Source organism: Eptesicus fuscus, chromosome 2 (assembly GCF_027574615.1).
Source record: "Eptesicus fuscus isolate TK198812 chromosome 2, DD_ASM_mEF_20220401, whole genome shotgun sequence".
NCBI classification, from domain to species: domain Eukaryota; kingdom Metazoa; phylum Chordata; class Mammalia; order Chiroptera; family Vespertilionidae; genus Eptesicus; species Eptesicus fuscus.
The window spans coordinates 49,570,387-49,586,781 of NC_072474.1; the positions used below are offsets into that span (position 1 = coordinate 49,570,387).

Sequence of the window (16,395 nt, forward strand, 5' to 3'; positions counted from 1 at the left end):
AGTATTTTATTTTTTTCATTTGTACTGAGATATAATTGACATTATACTATACTCATATTATATTGAGTATTTTTTTCTTTTGTGGCAACAATACCAAGAGACTGAATGCTTAGAATGTGAGTTCCAAGATGCATGGAACTTTGTCTTGTATCCTCAAAGCATAGAACACATTTAAAATATACCTGGTACATTTTAGGAATTCAATAAAATTTGCGGAATGAATTAATTACCTGGGAATGATCTATCAACAGAACAAGTGCTTTCACCACACTGACAGGGTCGCTAGATGCTGACAGCATTTTGGACATCAAATCACTGTATCCGTTGAAAAAAGTGACAGGTCTGAGTTGCACATCAAAGAGAATGACTGACAGGCCAGCATAGGAGTCAAGGTTCTCCTCCCCCTCATCGGGAGTGGCAGCAATTAAGGTCTCCAGTCCTTGGGCTTCAATGACCACCTATGGAAAAATAGACATCACATTACACAACATGACATAACATAAGCTCCATGCCTGTTCTGTAAGTGATGGTGAGCTACAGCTAGAACTTTCCCAGGGGTTAATAAATCAAAAATCTGCAGCAGCTAGGCAAAAACAACTTAATGCCTAAATATAAGGTGAGTTAGTTTTCTTTTTCGTTGTTGTTGTTAATCCTCACCTGAAGATATTTTTCCATTGATTTTTAAAGAGTGGAAGAGAGGGGGAGAGACAGAAATATCGATGTGAGAGACATACATCGATAGGTTGCCCTCCACATGCCTGACCAGGGCTGGGGATCAAGCCTGCAATCATGGTATGTGCTCTTGACCGGAATTGAACCCAGGACCCTTCATTCCACAGGCCATCACTCTATCCACTGAGCTAAACTGGCTAGGGCTAGTTAGTTTTCTTCATTTAATCCTCACAACCAACCTTTGGGATACATGTTATTTTATCCATTTTGTAGATGAGACCAAAAAAAGCTCAAATGCCGAGGCAGGATTCAAACCCCTCTGCCTAACTACATAGGCCACAAACTTTCCATTTTATGGTGTCATCCCATAAACCCTTAGTCTCTCCAGAACTGTCATACAGATTGGGTCATCTATTGTGTAGAGCCCCTAAAAGGAGGTAGAGAGGTGTTGGGACAGTCACCCTAAGGCTGCTTCTAAGATGGGAGGGTGTGGAGCTCTCTAAACCATGACTCACACCTTTCAGGTCTAACCTTTTCTCTCTAGCTCAAAGGAAGCACGATGAACACCACGAGGGGCTCACATCCTGATCTCTATTAGACATAGGAACCCTACATGTGCTCTGTCCTCCCTACCCAGTCCCTTGCTACTGGGTACTTGGCATTTCAGAGTGCATATCAGAAAACAGATGGTGATCCCTCAGGACAGAAGAGCATACTGTTCTGTCTAGAGTTCTACCAAAGGGTATAGTGAGTTTATATAACACTGGATCATTTTTAAGCTTAAATGAATTTATTTAGGTTACAACTTGATATGAATGAAAACTAAAAAGAAAGCATATTTCAAAATTAGAAAGCCTTTACCAAATTTTAGATAAAACGAAAGGATGGAAGTCAGCCAGCTGTCAAACACCTACACTTTATTCCTTTCTCTCCTAGCAGTATTGAAAAAAACATAGATTCACTCTTTAGAGAGCCATATTGTGTTATGAAAGTTTTTAAAAATATATTTTATTGATTTCAGAGAGGAAGGAAGAGGGAAAGATAGAAACATCAATAATTAGAACCATTGATTGGCTGCATCCTGCACTCCCCACACTGGGGATCAAGCCCACAACGTGGGTGTGTGCTCTGACTGGGAATCGAACCATGACCTCCTGGTTCATAGGTCCACGCTCAACCACTGAGCAACACCAGCCAGGCTGTTATGAAAGTTTTTATTATGGGTAATGAATCTCTTCATAGAAAAATACCAAGAGAAAGAAAATATATTCTAGAATGAAATATCTGGAGCTCCAAGAAATATATCTGTGAATAGAAATGTTTTTTAAAACACATGTGAGAAACACTGGCATGAAATCTATACATATTTAGATTTCAAGTTCATATTTAAAACTCTCTCTGGGACTATAACCCATACAGCCTATTACAGATGATGAAATCATGGGTGACATATGGCAGCAGCCACCATTAACTTACACATTCTATAATGTTACCATCAGTATATAACTTATTTTACTCCACACTAATTTTTTTTTACATACTTTACCCAGCAAAATTAATGGAAAATGAGTTACCTGGCTACCATGAAGATGAGACTTCCCAATGTACTGAAAGATGTTCAGGTTACTTCTCCTTAGGATGCCAGAACCAGAGTAAAGAATGTCAAGACTGTAAGTGGATGCCGAATGGGGACTACCTAATGGCCAAAAAAGAAAAGAAAGCCAACCCTGTAATTTAATAATAGTTCCAGCAAACCCATGCTGGGGAGGGGAATGGAGGGAGAACCCTTTAGGTTACATACGTCCTATGTAGCCAGTATAGGCAGAAGAAGATCCACTCTTGGCGAAACGGTCATAATTATGAGCAACCATCTCCTTCAGAACTCGACGGATCATTTTGCTGCAACACATAAAAGGAAAAGCTGCACATTCATTGTAATGACTGATTCCCGAATCAGATTTGGAAAAACCCCAAGTCCTTGGTGGAAAAAACAAGGGCTGAAATTTCCTCACGTTTCTCCAGGACCGGGCGGTGCCAGCTGGAGTGCCAGCACCCGGGTCAGGGCTTTCCCCTTCATTCCTCAGCAAGATGAGGACACAGCTGTGAGCCAGTTGGAGCTGGCTGATGGACACACCTCAGCAGTGGACAACACATATTCTTTGAGTCACTTTGGTTCCACTGTTAAATAGCATACTTAAAAAGAAAGCTGTCCCAAACTGGAGAGGTTACCAATTTTTCCTTAAACATTTTCCTACACCCTCTAATGTTATCACTGGCTAATTATATGTACATAATAGTAAACTTCCAGGAATTTCTTTCATGTTCATGTACTTTTCAATGAAAAAAAAAATCTCAGCCACATCCACATATAAACCATTGTCTCCTCTAACGTAAGTCTCGAACCTTACCCCATGTCTCTAACTTGTCTACTTATCTAATTAGTGTGGAGATCTTTCCATTCCTGACTGCTTAACACTAATCATATCAGTAATTATAAAATTATAACAATGCAGAATGGAATCAACTAAAGAGATCTGGACCTAGATCTGAGGTAGAACATTACTGAGAGGAGAGAATGGTTACCTTATCATCTTTGCCCCCAATATCACTAGGTTCTAAGATTTCAGCCTGGAGAAGAAAAGGTGAGGACGATCATGACAGCTTTCCTCAAATATTCAAAGGGCCTGCGTGTGGATAAATTATTAGGACTGTTCCTTATGGTTCCGGGGGGTAAAACCAGGGCCAATACTAAGATTGCAGTTACATAAAAAAGCAATGGTGAGTCTCTGAACAATGACACCAGTTCCCTCCATGGAGATGACCCTCCTGCCGCTGGAGAGGTGCAGGCAATGTCTGGACACCCCCTGCCAGGAGCCTAGGCCCCCACACTGGAAACACCAAGCAAGATAGCCTTTAATGTTCCTTCCAACTCCAGTGGTTTTTGGTTCTGAGAATCTCACCAGCAGTGTTTGCCATGGCCTCCTCACCGGTCCCCACTGCTTCCTCTTTATTGCCCCTGAACCACTAGGTTCAGCAAGTCCACCAGGATCTTCTCCACGATTCTCACAGAGGAAACCCAGCAATAGGAGATGCCAGGTCCTTGACTAGTAATTCATGGCTACAAATGGGCTCCGTTTCTTTCCTCCATCCTCACGCCCCTTTTTCCTTATGTTTCCTGCTCTTTTCTCTCTTCTACTCACTCCCCGTTTCTTTTCCTTCATCCTTCTTAGTTCTTGTTTTTCCTTCAATCTTTTGCTGCCTTTTAATTTGTTTCCATTTCTCCTTATTTTCCTCCCTCCCATTGTCTGTTTTCCTTTTCAACTGGTAATGCTCAGATTTGATTGTTCCTTGGGGGAGTGCTCTGCATATAACTCAGGGGAAGTGGGAATTCCTTTTCTGGCCTCTGTTTCGGGAAGAGGTGTAGAGAGTTTCAGGGAAGCCGCTTTGAAGAGGGTTATCGGTGAATTAAGGAGAGATTTGGGTACCAGCAGGAAGATGAATCCAGTAAGAATAACCGGGAGCAACAAAGTCTGTTGGTCCCATTCTTCATCCCTTGAGTGGTCCTTAAACTGCTGACCATGTCTAAGGTTTTAAATTTAAATGGTAAATTCTTTTGACCTGTGATATGAGGCTTCAAAGATTTCTAACATGTGGAAAGTTAAGATGACAGACCATTTTGTGAGAACTTCACATCCTTTTGTAGTACTATTTGTAAAAAAGAATCCTATTAAAAATATAGCTGGATTCTAGAACATGACTCACATTTGGTCACATATGTTCATCAGACTGAGCAGGAGACCTAGAGTAAAAACCATACCTGGAGTTCTAAATCATAGTGCTAAAGTGAAGTTGCTTTATTTGGTCCACTAAATGGTTCTCTTATGGGAATTTTGGCAAACTCTTTCACTGTGTAACACAACCCAACATAGTGACCACACCAATATTATTATCCGCGTGTGTACCACACAAATATACAGCTAAGCCTGAAAAAGCAGAGACAGGTGCACCATGTCATACCTTGCAGGCATTTCAAAACGTAGGATGTCTTGAACAGTGGAAAGCATGTATTTATTCATTTCTTTGGGAAGCTCCCCAATAGAGAGCAGGATGTTTTTTACTTCCATGTAGGATGGATTGCTATTTAAAATGATAGCAGCTGCGGTGGTGCGCACGGTCTTTTCATGAACTTTGCGATTCTGATGGTAAATCCTGTTCAAAGTCTTCCTCACCTGTTCATAAGATGTTTAGATTTATTAGTGCACATCTAGGCTTTCAAAATTGACATTGTAGCAGACATAGTTAGTGCTCTCTAAATACACATTCCTACATTTCCCAGGTTCCTTTGCTATTAGGTAGGGGCCATAGTCCTGCTAACGGATCGTAAACAGAATCACTTTGGATAGCTTCTAGGCTGAGGCACTTAAGAGCTGGTACGCCATCTCCATCTCCTTGTTTCACTAATGTAGTGAACTTCGGGCCACAATTTCCTTTACCTACATTAGACATAGCATGAATGAGAAATACATTTTTGATAAGCTGAGATTTATTTTGAGAGAGAGAGAGAGAGAGAAAGAGAGAGAGAGATGGATTGGCTGCCTACTGCACAAGCTCCGATCAGGAATTGAACCTGCAACCTGGGTATATTCCCTGATTGAACCCGCCACCTTCTGGTGTATAGGACAACACTCCAATCAACTGAGCCACTGGCCAGGGAAAGCTGAGATTTCGAGGCTCATTTGTAATTATAGCATATCATGTTACCTAACTAATATAGAAATTTTTTAAAAAAATACTACCACCGTGTGGCAATGGGGCTCTGGGGAGAGATGGCTACATGAACCGATATTTCCTTACAATGAAGTACCTCAGAATCTTCCTTTCTCCTTTTTAAAAACTACACTGTAATAATCTTTCTTTTTAGAGCAATTTTAGGTGCATAGCAAACTTAAGCTGCAAGTCCAGATAGTTCCTATATACCCTTGCTCCTCATCCCTCCCCCATCCCACACAACCTCTCCCTCTACCACAGTGGTCATTTGTTGCATTTGATGAACCTATATTGACACATCATTATCACTGAAAGTCCATTGGTTACATTAGGGGAATTAAAAAACAAAAACATTAACACCAAAGAAAATTTGCCAATATATTTGCATTCTGTAGCAACAAATAATTCTTCTGGTTACAAGCACTGCCTAATCTTACTCTGTGTGTGGTGCTCTGTACTAGGCATTTATAAATATTTCTTTCAATGTCTTTTACTATCTCTCCCACATGTTGGCCTTGTTCTTGGGTATATGGGAGTTAAGTGACTCACTTAAGCATAAACAACTAGGAATGGACAAAGCCAGATTTTAGATGTGGGTCTGTATGTCTCAAAAGGCCCTGACCTCAACCATCACGTTTTTGAAGAAAAAAAAAGTGACACAAAACCAATGGAAAGATGTTTACCTGAAAATTGGAAACATTGTTCTCCACAGGCAGTTTAGCTTGGGGTTTACAAACATTCTCTGCCTTAATAAAAGTTTAATTTAGATAGCTGCCTGAAAACGTAGCTGTAGACACCAATACTTAAGGTAAGATATTTCAGTGTCAAAAAAATTTAACAGCATCTTAAAATTTATAGAAATAAAGATATTTCTGAAAATACTTTCTTTTTCTTTTCATAATACTCACTTGAGGACATGCTTTTTTTTTTTTTTTATCAATTTCCAGAGAGAAAGGGAGAGAGGGAGAGAGACAGAAAGAAACATCGACGTGAGAGAGAAACATAGATCAGTTGCCTCCCATATGTGCCCCAATCAGGGATTCAACCCACAACCTAGGTACGTGCCCTGACTGGGAATTGAACCCACACTTTTTGGAGCAAGGAGATGACACTCCCACCAACTGATATGCGGTCAGGGCAATACTTCGTTTCTTAAAGTAAAAGAATATGCTTTAATGTTTATGCTTCAGGATAGAGGACATTTTTTTCTTCAAAAGGTGAGGCTGCTTCAGCATAGCCTTAAATCCAATGTAAGAGGTATTTCTAAACAGGAAAGAGAAATTGGTAGTTTGGGGGAAAAAACAGGATGACTTCAAAGGCATCTGCCTTTGACTCATATTTAGACATGCCCTTTTCCTTTTGTGACTTTTGCCAATATTCTTGGAGACTTTACCTCATCCGTTATGAAAGGGACATCGTATCTCTGGAGACTGGTGGTAGCCAGGTGGCTGATGGGCCCTTCTCCTGTCTCTGCATACTTGAGGAGGAGCGGGATGCCTTCTGGGAGCAGGGCATTCTTCAGAGCCAGCAGGTACATCATGATGTCCTCTTTTTTCTCTGCTTTTTCCAGTCCTCCGAGGATTAATTTCTTGGCTTCTACCACTCCCTAAGAAATCACATATTATCTCAGACATATGCGTAGCCATACATTAAACAAGGCTTGGGCATGACTGGCTTCACTCTTAGGCCCAAGAAAACGACTTGAGTTTTAGAAAATTTTGCACTGGTTTCATGACTGAGGCGCACAGTGAAAATGAACAAGTAAAGCTTGACAAAGGAGCTATGGTTTCTTTACATGTATTCATTGACATATTTTTAGGAAGCAATGAGTATAATAGTGGACATATTAACTTTTGAACACATTCTGAATGTACAAAGTCATTTAAGAAATTCCCTTCATTAATTATTTATAAAACTGCCCACTCACTGAATTTCTGAAGCAACAATTAGGTGGTGCCTAAGTAGTAACAGTTTTCTTATGTAAAAACTTTGGTGAAAATATTTACTACTTGACCATAGGTCTTTTTCTAAATGTTTAAAAAGTGCTTGTTTCCACTTTATTTCATATTTTACTAATGCTGCCATACAGTTAAAAATATTTCTTGAGTGCCTCCTATTTGGCATGTACTTTGCTAGGTACTTTTAAAAATATGTTCTTTAAGCAGAAAATTCCTTTTTTCCTGGCCTAGAAATATAGGAATTGAGTACAAGTTAATAATTTAATGGAAAACCCAAGTAGGGACATCTGGGTTTATCTTTGCTACTATGTATGATTTAGGGCTTCGGTTTCACCATTAAAACAAAGATTCCTAAGACCTAACCATCTATAGGATTTGTAAACTCTGAAATTAGGCTGCAGGCACACTCAAAAACAAACACACATGCACAAACCAGGGTGGGGGCAGGAGGTGAGGGGTTAGAGGAGACATAAAAGGTCTCTGACTGAAGGGAAGATACTATACTTTATTTTCCCTAACTATGCTGATTATCTATGCCAACTATCAGACTGATAAAAACACATTCAAAAGTTTGATAACATACTTTGTTATTGGGGTTATGGGGAAATAGGTATTCTCATACATTGCTGCTGGAAGCATAAAATGGTATGACTCTTATAGAGGATAATTTGGCAAAAGCTAACAAGTCTGCATTTTGATACTGAAGCTACAGTTCCAACAATAAGAAAAAGAAATGCACCTAAGATTACTCATTTTAGCATTATTTGTAATAACAAAAGAGTGGAAACCACCTAATGACGACACATAAGAGACGCTGCGTAAACTGTGCTACATCAACACAATGGAGTGCTAGGCAATTGTAAAAAGAAAAGAGGAAGATCTCTCTAAACCAGCACAGGGTGATTTTCAGGGCATACTTTCCACTGAAAAAAAAAAAAAGGTACGAGAAAGTATATACAGAGCGCTATATTTGTGCAAGAAAAAGGAAATAAGGATGTGCGTGTACAGCGGCTTACTGTTGCACAGAGAAACACAGGAAGAAGAAACCAAAAACTAATGATGCTACTTATGTAGAGAAGCCGGTGAGAATGGGTGGAAGAGAATGAGACATATATATTTTGTGCTCCAGCTCCACCGAATTTCTCACTGTTCCCAAGTATACCAGGCACATTTTGACTTTGGGCCATTTCATACACAGCTGTATTTCTCCTGGAATGTCCGTTATTCTACACCACCCTCTCTTCACCTACAGAGCTCTTCCTGACTAAGCTCAACTATGACTTCTTTGGTGAAACCTTCCCCAGCAGCCCAAACAGAATAGTTAGTTACACCTTCTGTATTCTTAGAGCACGCTTTTTATATTTCAATATTATTGTATTTATCTGTTTGTGTTTGATAAACAAACTAGTTATTTGAAGATAGTAGAACATGTTGTGTCTTTATATTAAGGGACCAGCATCATACCTAGCACAGAGTAAATGCTCATCAAATACTGCTGGATGGATGTTTTTATATGTGAGTTTTGTCTTTAGACAAGGTATTTGATATATTATTGCTGAAGTATACAATCTACTCAAACAATTGTGGATATATTATAAGAAGTCACAGTTCTTTAATATCATAAAAATTATATAAACTTGATTTCTGTCAGATCTTAATAAGATACTCAAACATTTTCAATACCATTTTTCTGTGATCTTTTTTATACTTACTTACATTCTAGTTATGAGTTGTCTCTTTTGGAACTATTTTGTTTTAAGAACGTTCTCTTTCTATTGTTTTTATAGCAAGTACTCAGTAAGCAAAATAGTATGGTGATATCTTTTGAAGATAGAGGAAAAATGCTGACTGGAAGCTAACTAATCTAATAAATGTAGACAGAAAAAAAGACTATGTTTTTATGTATTCAGCATCTTTAATTTATTTACACTATAGAAAGAGGGGCTATGTTGGAAGTTTATGGAACCCCCTAGAAGTTTATGGAAATTATGTTCCTAGATTGCAAACTCCCCTTTGAAGATATTCTTAACATTGGTCTATGAACCCCCCTAGAAGTTTATGGATTGGATTCCTGGTTCAGTATTATTAGTTTTTGGTTTCTTCTTCCTGTGTTTCTCTGTGCAACAGTAAGCCGCTGTACACACACATCCTTATTTCCTTCTTCTTGTACAAATATAGCGCTTTGTATATTCTTTCTCGTACCTTATTTTTTCCATACTTAGCTATGCTTACAAAGTGAGTGTTTTATTTTAATGAGAAAGACATTAAAATTGATAGTCCACTCAGGCAAGTGGAGAAGCTTTGAGAAAATGAAATTAAAAATAAAATATAAAATCCGCAGTAAGTACAGGTAAATAATTTCCACCATCAAAACTCAAAGGCACAAACCACAATTACTATAGGTGAAGTCTGCTCTAGCAAGGAGCCCTAGAGTCTAATATTTTTCTAATAACTAGAACTAAACCCTACATATTGTTCAAAACTGAGTACATAGCGGGCACTTAATAAAAACATATTGATGGGGGATTAATAAATGACTCACTTTTTAGCAAGTATTTATTGAACATTATCTGAGTACTAAATACCATTTTAAGCAACTGGTGTTGAAAAAAAGAAAGACCCAGTTCTGCATGGAACTTACATTTCAGTGGGAGACAATAAACATAATAAATAACTGAATTGTAAAGTGTGTCAGAGGGCAATAATTGCTATGCAGATAGAGAAAGTAGAGTAGGGTAGAGGGGATTAGGAGTAGCGGTGGCGGGCAGCACGTGAGTGTTAAATAGGATGGTCTGGAGCTACCTAGGTTCACACTTACTTTGAGTTTGCAGCCATCGCTCTGACACAGCTTCCTGACGAGGGCCCCGATGACGATCATAACAGTTTCTCTGATGTCATTGCTCGCAAAGGAACCTTTGAACTTACTCTATTAGCCAAAAAGGGATAAAATAAGTTATCAAACTGTTGAAACATTTCCAAGGGATATTTTTTAGTTAAGAAGTAAAGTAACCAGTGCTTGAGGAAATTACATTCCTAGATTGCAAACTCCCCTTTCCAGATAGTCTTAACGTTGGTCTATGAACCCCCTAGAAGTTTATGGATTGGATTCCTGGTTCAGTGAACAAACCAACAAAAAAAGGCCTGTAAAATTTCATGCATGGGTGTGAAGGAGCTTCATTACTTTTATCAGATTCTTAAATGGGCCCATTTTCCCAACAGATTATGAACTGTTCGATTAGATCATAAGTGGGTAAATGTACTTAAGAAAAAAAAAATCTTGGACCCAAGAGAAGTCTAGCTTTTATTTCCAATGTAAATTGTTTAATATCAGAAGACTGGTATCTCTTCAACATACTATGTATTAAATACCTTGGAGATCTTTGAAGTCAAAACAAATATTTTAAAATAAATTTTTGAATTAACCAAGACTTCTCCCCTCTTAAATTTTGTCCTATATCATATTATACGATAGGTAAACACAGTCCTTAAATTTCTATAAAGTATACTTTGTTATTTAGAGGAATTGCAAAGAAGATACTATGAAATAATTTACTATAGAGTTAATAATTAATAAATACAAAATAGTTCAATAGAATTTGAATATGAATAATCAGAAGGCTCTTGTTCTGCCTTCATTCTGATGCACACAACTTTTAATTACTGCTTCGATTGCTGAGAGCTTTCTAGTGGTGAGAGCCTTCACTTTCCCAGTGTCCGTCTGACTTACAATGAGGGCTCTCAGGAGTTCTTCGTCAGGATGGGAGGCAAATGCGCAGGCATAGAGAAACCTCTCCTGAAGGATAACGTTGCTGTCACTTTTGAAATCCAAAAAGTCCAAAATCGCATCTAATGAGTCTGGGGTCTGAGCCGAGGTGACAGCATCCACCAGCTGTGGTCTATAAAAAAAAAAGGTCTCATTACGGATGTCAATGTTTAGGGGGCTCACTGACCTGTTTAAAATCGCTACCATTTACAGACTCTCCATTGGTTTGAATTTCCTAAAGAAGTGAACATTTTTTTATTTGTTTTTTGGTGGGGTTTTTTTGCAATTCTTTTTTTTTCTTTTTGCATTTTTAAAATTTTTTATTTTAAAGAAAATCGATTTTAAATATAATAATGCTACATGCAATAAATATTAATATTTCAAGAAAAATGATTTTAAGTATAATAATGTTACATGTAATAAACATTAATATTTAAAGAAAAACTGTTTTAAATATAATAATACATGCAATAAACATTAACATTTCAAGAAAAAAATTAAAAATAATACTACATGCAATAAAAATTAATATTTCAAGAAAAGGTATTTTAAATATAATATTACCAAAACTGTACTAACATAGTATAATATCATAAAATATTAAAAATCTGCAAATAACAGGATTACTTCTATTATATTCTAAAATATTTTTTTCTCTGGCTCTATTTTGGTTCATCACTTTATTTTGTTCAGTATATTCCACAAATGAGTGAGATCATGTGATATCTATCTTTCTCTGACTGGCTTATTTTGCTTAGCATAATGCTGTACAAAAGAATAACTATCTCAAAAAGACCACCCACATTTTATTTTAAACCTCTCTTTTAACTGCCCTCTCTCTCTCATTCAATGTACGCTCAGAAAATACAAACAAACAATTTTAGTATTTTAATCTAAGCCAACTATAATTTGGAGATTTGTAAATAAAAAGTATGTAAATAAAATTATAAATTTATTTCAAATTCTTTTCTATACGAGTAATACATAAAATCCCCCCAAATTGATTATTTTTCTAATTAGCTTTGTAAATATACTTACTCCCCAATTGCCTAATTTAACTAGGGTAGTATTATTTAACAGAAAGCTGGGAGAGTCTTTTAACTTTAATTTATATCCAAGGGAGAAAGCTTTCCTCACTTTTAAAAAAATAAAAAGCCCCATGGTATAGTTCAGCCATATGACTACGTGTGAGCGAACAAAAGTCCTATGGGAAGTTCTAGTACGTTTTCCACCATCAAAAATCTTTGGTTTGCTGAGTCTGGAATGATAAAATTTCAGAAGCTTGCCATACTAATAAACATAGTATGTGTGTAAATATTTTATTCCACATCCATATAAACACACCATACATGGTTCACTGTTTTATATTTTTTTAAAAGACTTACTTGTACTATGTAATTTTGAACCCAACAAAAATCCAGTGAATGAAATAGAGACTGAGAGATACTTCTTAAGTGTCTATTATACAAGCACTGCACTAGAAATTTTAGGTATGTAACTTCTCTTTGTTTTAATTTCTTCATCTTTAACACAGGGCTAAAAACAGGAGTCACTTTAGGATTGTTGGAGGATTAAATTACATCATCTATGTAAAACACTTAGAATAATGCACATTATAAATGCTATATAAATACATGCTTTTACTAATATGATCGCCTCACTGAACATCTTTGTCAATTCAATACTAATATTCCCTCTCGTAGATAAGGAAACAGACTCAGAGATATCAAGTCATTTGTTCAAGGTCCCACAGCTGATAAAAGTATAGTTCGTTCTGGAACTCAGGTTTTCCTGACTGGAGTTCTAGGGGAAAAAATGAAATTCTCTTCTTCTTGGGTAATTGAGTCCTTCGAACTTAGTGTCTACTACTGCTCTCTCTCTGTGTGTGTAACTTGGCCAATTTCCACTTTTGATTATGTTAATGGCTAGTTTTAATTATACCACTGTTTCCCAAAGTGATTTTCATGCAACACCAGTCCTATAAAATGCTTTAAGAAAAGGTATTTTCAAGGTAATTTGAGCTTAGGAAATGTTTAAGGAAACTTACACCTAAACTTATCAGATTAAAGATGTTAGAAATGTCTGCAGCAAAGAGAACTATTAGACTTCGTTTCACCCAGTATTATTCAACTCAGTTGCTCACAGAATCCTTTCCTCTGGGCAAACTTGCTAACATTCTGTAAATTACAAGATCCATACAATAGACACTTTGGGAAATGGTACATTCCACCACCCTGCCTTTCACCATCTTACAAGAAATAAAATAAATTATTCTCTGTATTTTACAGATGTTGAAAATGAGGCTCAGAGAGCCTAAATGTAAATGACTTGAGGATTATACACTGTTGGAAGTCGAATTTAAAACCAGGTTTTCTGATTGCAGTACAACCTCATGCCTTTCTACTATCTATCCTATGCTACATGAGTGTTACATATGGTATGGTATGATATTGTGTAAATAAGCTGATTCAGAAAATACATTATGAAGTCATCCAAATTATTGTTGCCTTAAGATTTTTATGATACAAATAAGGTTAAAGTTTAGTTTAATCCCTATTATAAATTAGAGCTAATTTTGTACTTTCCTTGTTAGCATTTTTATCTTTGATCTAAAGAAAAATCATCCTGCCAATATATTTTAAAGTTCTATAATGAAAACAGAGTCTGAAAAATCTATGATTTTGTACCTCTTTTAACTTCTGCTTTAAAAATTTATTTTTGAAGAGAGCCACCAACTTGTGTGGTTAGTTATTTGAAATTCCTATAAATTTTTTTAATGTCCTCAAGGCAAGTAAATAACATAGACATTCAAGAATAAACAGATTTCTCAGGAAAAAAAACTAAATGCTCTTCTTCTTGGGTAATTAAGTCCTTTGAACTCAGTGTCTACTACTGCTCTGTGTGTGTGTAACATGGCCAATTTCCACTTTTGATTATGTTAATGGCTAGTTTTCAATGTTTGTCAAATTAGTTGAGCCATATTCTATATCATCAATTAGGACAATTAGTATCATATGGCTGAATTTGTATTTACAGAAAAATTTACTTATCTGCCAAAAATGCTCATATTTATAGACCAAGTAAATTTGAGAATTAAGTCAACTCTATCAATTATGCATGTGAAATTAATCACTCTTGCATCAAATATCCAATTTATGTACATATTTCTTTTGTTTAGATTCTTTTAGCTATTTACCTCAGTTCTCACTATTCCATATAAAACATGGCTCTGATTGGGCTGATCACTGGATTTTAAATAAAAGCACATTTTTCCGTGGAAAAATTCATACATTTTTTGTTTTTAGAACGAACTCTGAAATCTTTTCAAGTGTCAATGAATAGCTCCCAGAACAAAATTTCAGAAACAGTGAGGCGGCATGGGTTGCATGGTGTTATGATGAAGTCCTTCCCTATATCTTTGTACCTGATTTACTCATACACACTAAAAAAAAAAAAAAAAAAAAAGTCCATTCTGAGTCACTGCTGAAAACTTGTTATTGCATTTCTGGTTAAGTCAGCATTAGGTGACTGCATTGTGTCATAACTGTTCGAAGAAAATGCAAAACAACAAAATAATTGATTTGGAGGTGGGGCCGTTGGTTAAAAAGAAGTGTTTCCTGCTTAATAAAAAGAAAACAACCCAGAATTGCTTTCCTACAGACAACCCCACACAGTGTTCCAGGAACTTACAGAATGTCCTTGTTTTCAGTCTTTAGGATCTGGAGGATCTCTTCTTTCTTCGCAGTCCTGAGGTGCTGAATGAAGACCAGGAAGTTTCTGACGGATTCTGCCTTGGAGAGGCTGTCAGGCTGTAGGTGTTTTCTGATGGACTGCCAGTGCTCCGAGAGCTGCAAGACAGGGTTGCAGGCTCATCCCCCATTCATAATTTAGAACATCCACATTTACAAGAGATGTCCTCCCCAGAAATAAGTTTTTCCTTGTATCTGACAAGCAAAAGAGCATTTGGTATCTTGCCTCAATATACCTGATTACCCACTGCCCACTCCTGTAACCCTCAGAGGCAAGTAGAGGGGCCTGCTAACCTTGTGTATGATACTTCTGTAGGAGGACTGTTTTTGTCTATTTGCAGTTAGCTCAAAGGACCTTGGGCTTCCAGGCATATAGGTCATTCCATTGTTATAACCAGGGAATTCTATCTAAGGCCAGGCTTTGACTTCCATAGTGCAACTGTGCAGAATTTTCATTAACAACAGAATATGTTGGAGGGCAAAACATTTAGAACTGTGAAGGTTTCTTATATACTGGGACCTCACTGAAAATCCATTGTTTTATAATAATTTGATCTCTCTATTCTCTCTTTATTTTATTGTTTGCATGAAATGCTATGTTTTAATATTGCTAAGGTCTGGGCTGTGTTCATTACTCATATCTATGGTAAGTACAACAATATTTACATAAAGGTAATTCTCACATACACTATTATTGTGCTACTGTGGTTTTAAGAATAGTATATAGTTCTGTTTAATGATATCATGTGACTTTGAAATAGGCTAAAGAACTTATTTTTCATAGTATACCCCTTTCCCCTTAGTTTACTTAGTTGTAAAGAGTGTATTAAATCCCATTAGTGACATTTAACTCTAACTCTGGGATAATCAGCATGCTACCAGTTCCTAAATTATTCATTCTTTCTAATGAGCAACAGACATAATTTTCTCTTTTTTAAATCCCTTTGGTTATCTAATCCTAAGAGGATATTGCAAAGAAAAATTCCAGCTATACTTAGCTAATGATTTACTGGGTCATTCCTGAGAGCAGAGAGCATATCAATATGAAGTCAGATTTGTTTTTCTTTAAAGGGTTATAATGGTGACATTATACTGAAGTTGAAAAAGCACATTCCTTAAAGACATAAATCCTTCCTATAATAATGAAGAAATAGTTATAAAAAAATCATAGATGGTTCATAATATTTGATAACTATGGGGGAGAAACTAATAGTTCCATAAGAAAAGCTGATTGGTTTCATTAGTCACTTTCCTAAGTAATTTTCATCTCATATGACATTAGAATATTACACTGGAACATTACATGATATGTGGAAGAAAAACAAATAAAAGAAAAAAGTTTGAGATTGTGATTTTCTGTTTTATTTTGTTTTCTCCTAATTCAACTTTGGTATATTTGAGAAACTAGTAAGGAATTACCGTAGTGCCTTGTACTTAAAGCAAATTATAGTATTAGTTCTTAATGATTCTACTTTACTGAACACTA

The 16,395-nt window shown here is 36.5% G+C and overlaps 1 protein-coding gene across 1 annotated transcript in view; it reads right to left on the reverse strand.

The window, feature by feature from the left end:
* MTTP (microsomal triglyceride transfer protein) overlaps nt 1-16,395 on the reverse strand; it is a 45,594-nt gene that overhangs the window by 10,305 nt on the left and 18,894 nt on the right. The window contains exons 8-15 of the mRNA XM_054723111.1: nt 14,851-15,008; nt 11,125-11,293; nt 10,216-10,323; nt 6,828-7,045; nt 4,690-4,896; nt 2,474-2,571; nt 2,247-2,368; nt 231-458 (exon numbers count right to left, since the gene is read on the reverse strand). Coding sequence (XP_054579086.1) covers nt 231-458; nt 2,247-2,368; nt 2,474-2,571; nt 4,690-4,896; nt 6,828-7,045; nt 10,216-10,323; nt 11,125-11,293; nt 14,851-15,008 — 1,308 coding nt within the window. The remainder of the gene's footprint in view (nt 1-230; nt 459-2,246; nt 2,369-2,473; nt 2,572-4,689; nt 4,897-6,827; nt 7,046-10,215; nt 10,324-11,124; nt 11,294-14,850; nt 15,009-16,395) is intronic.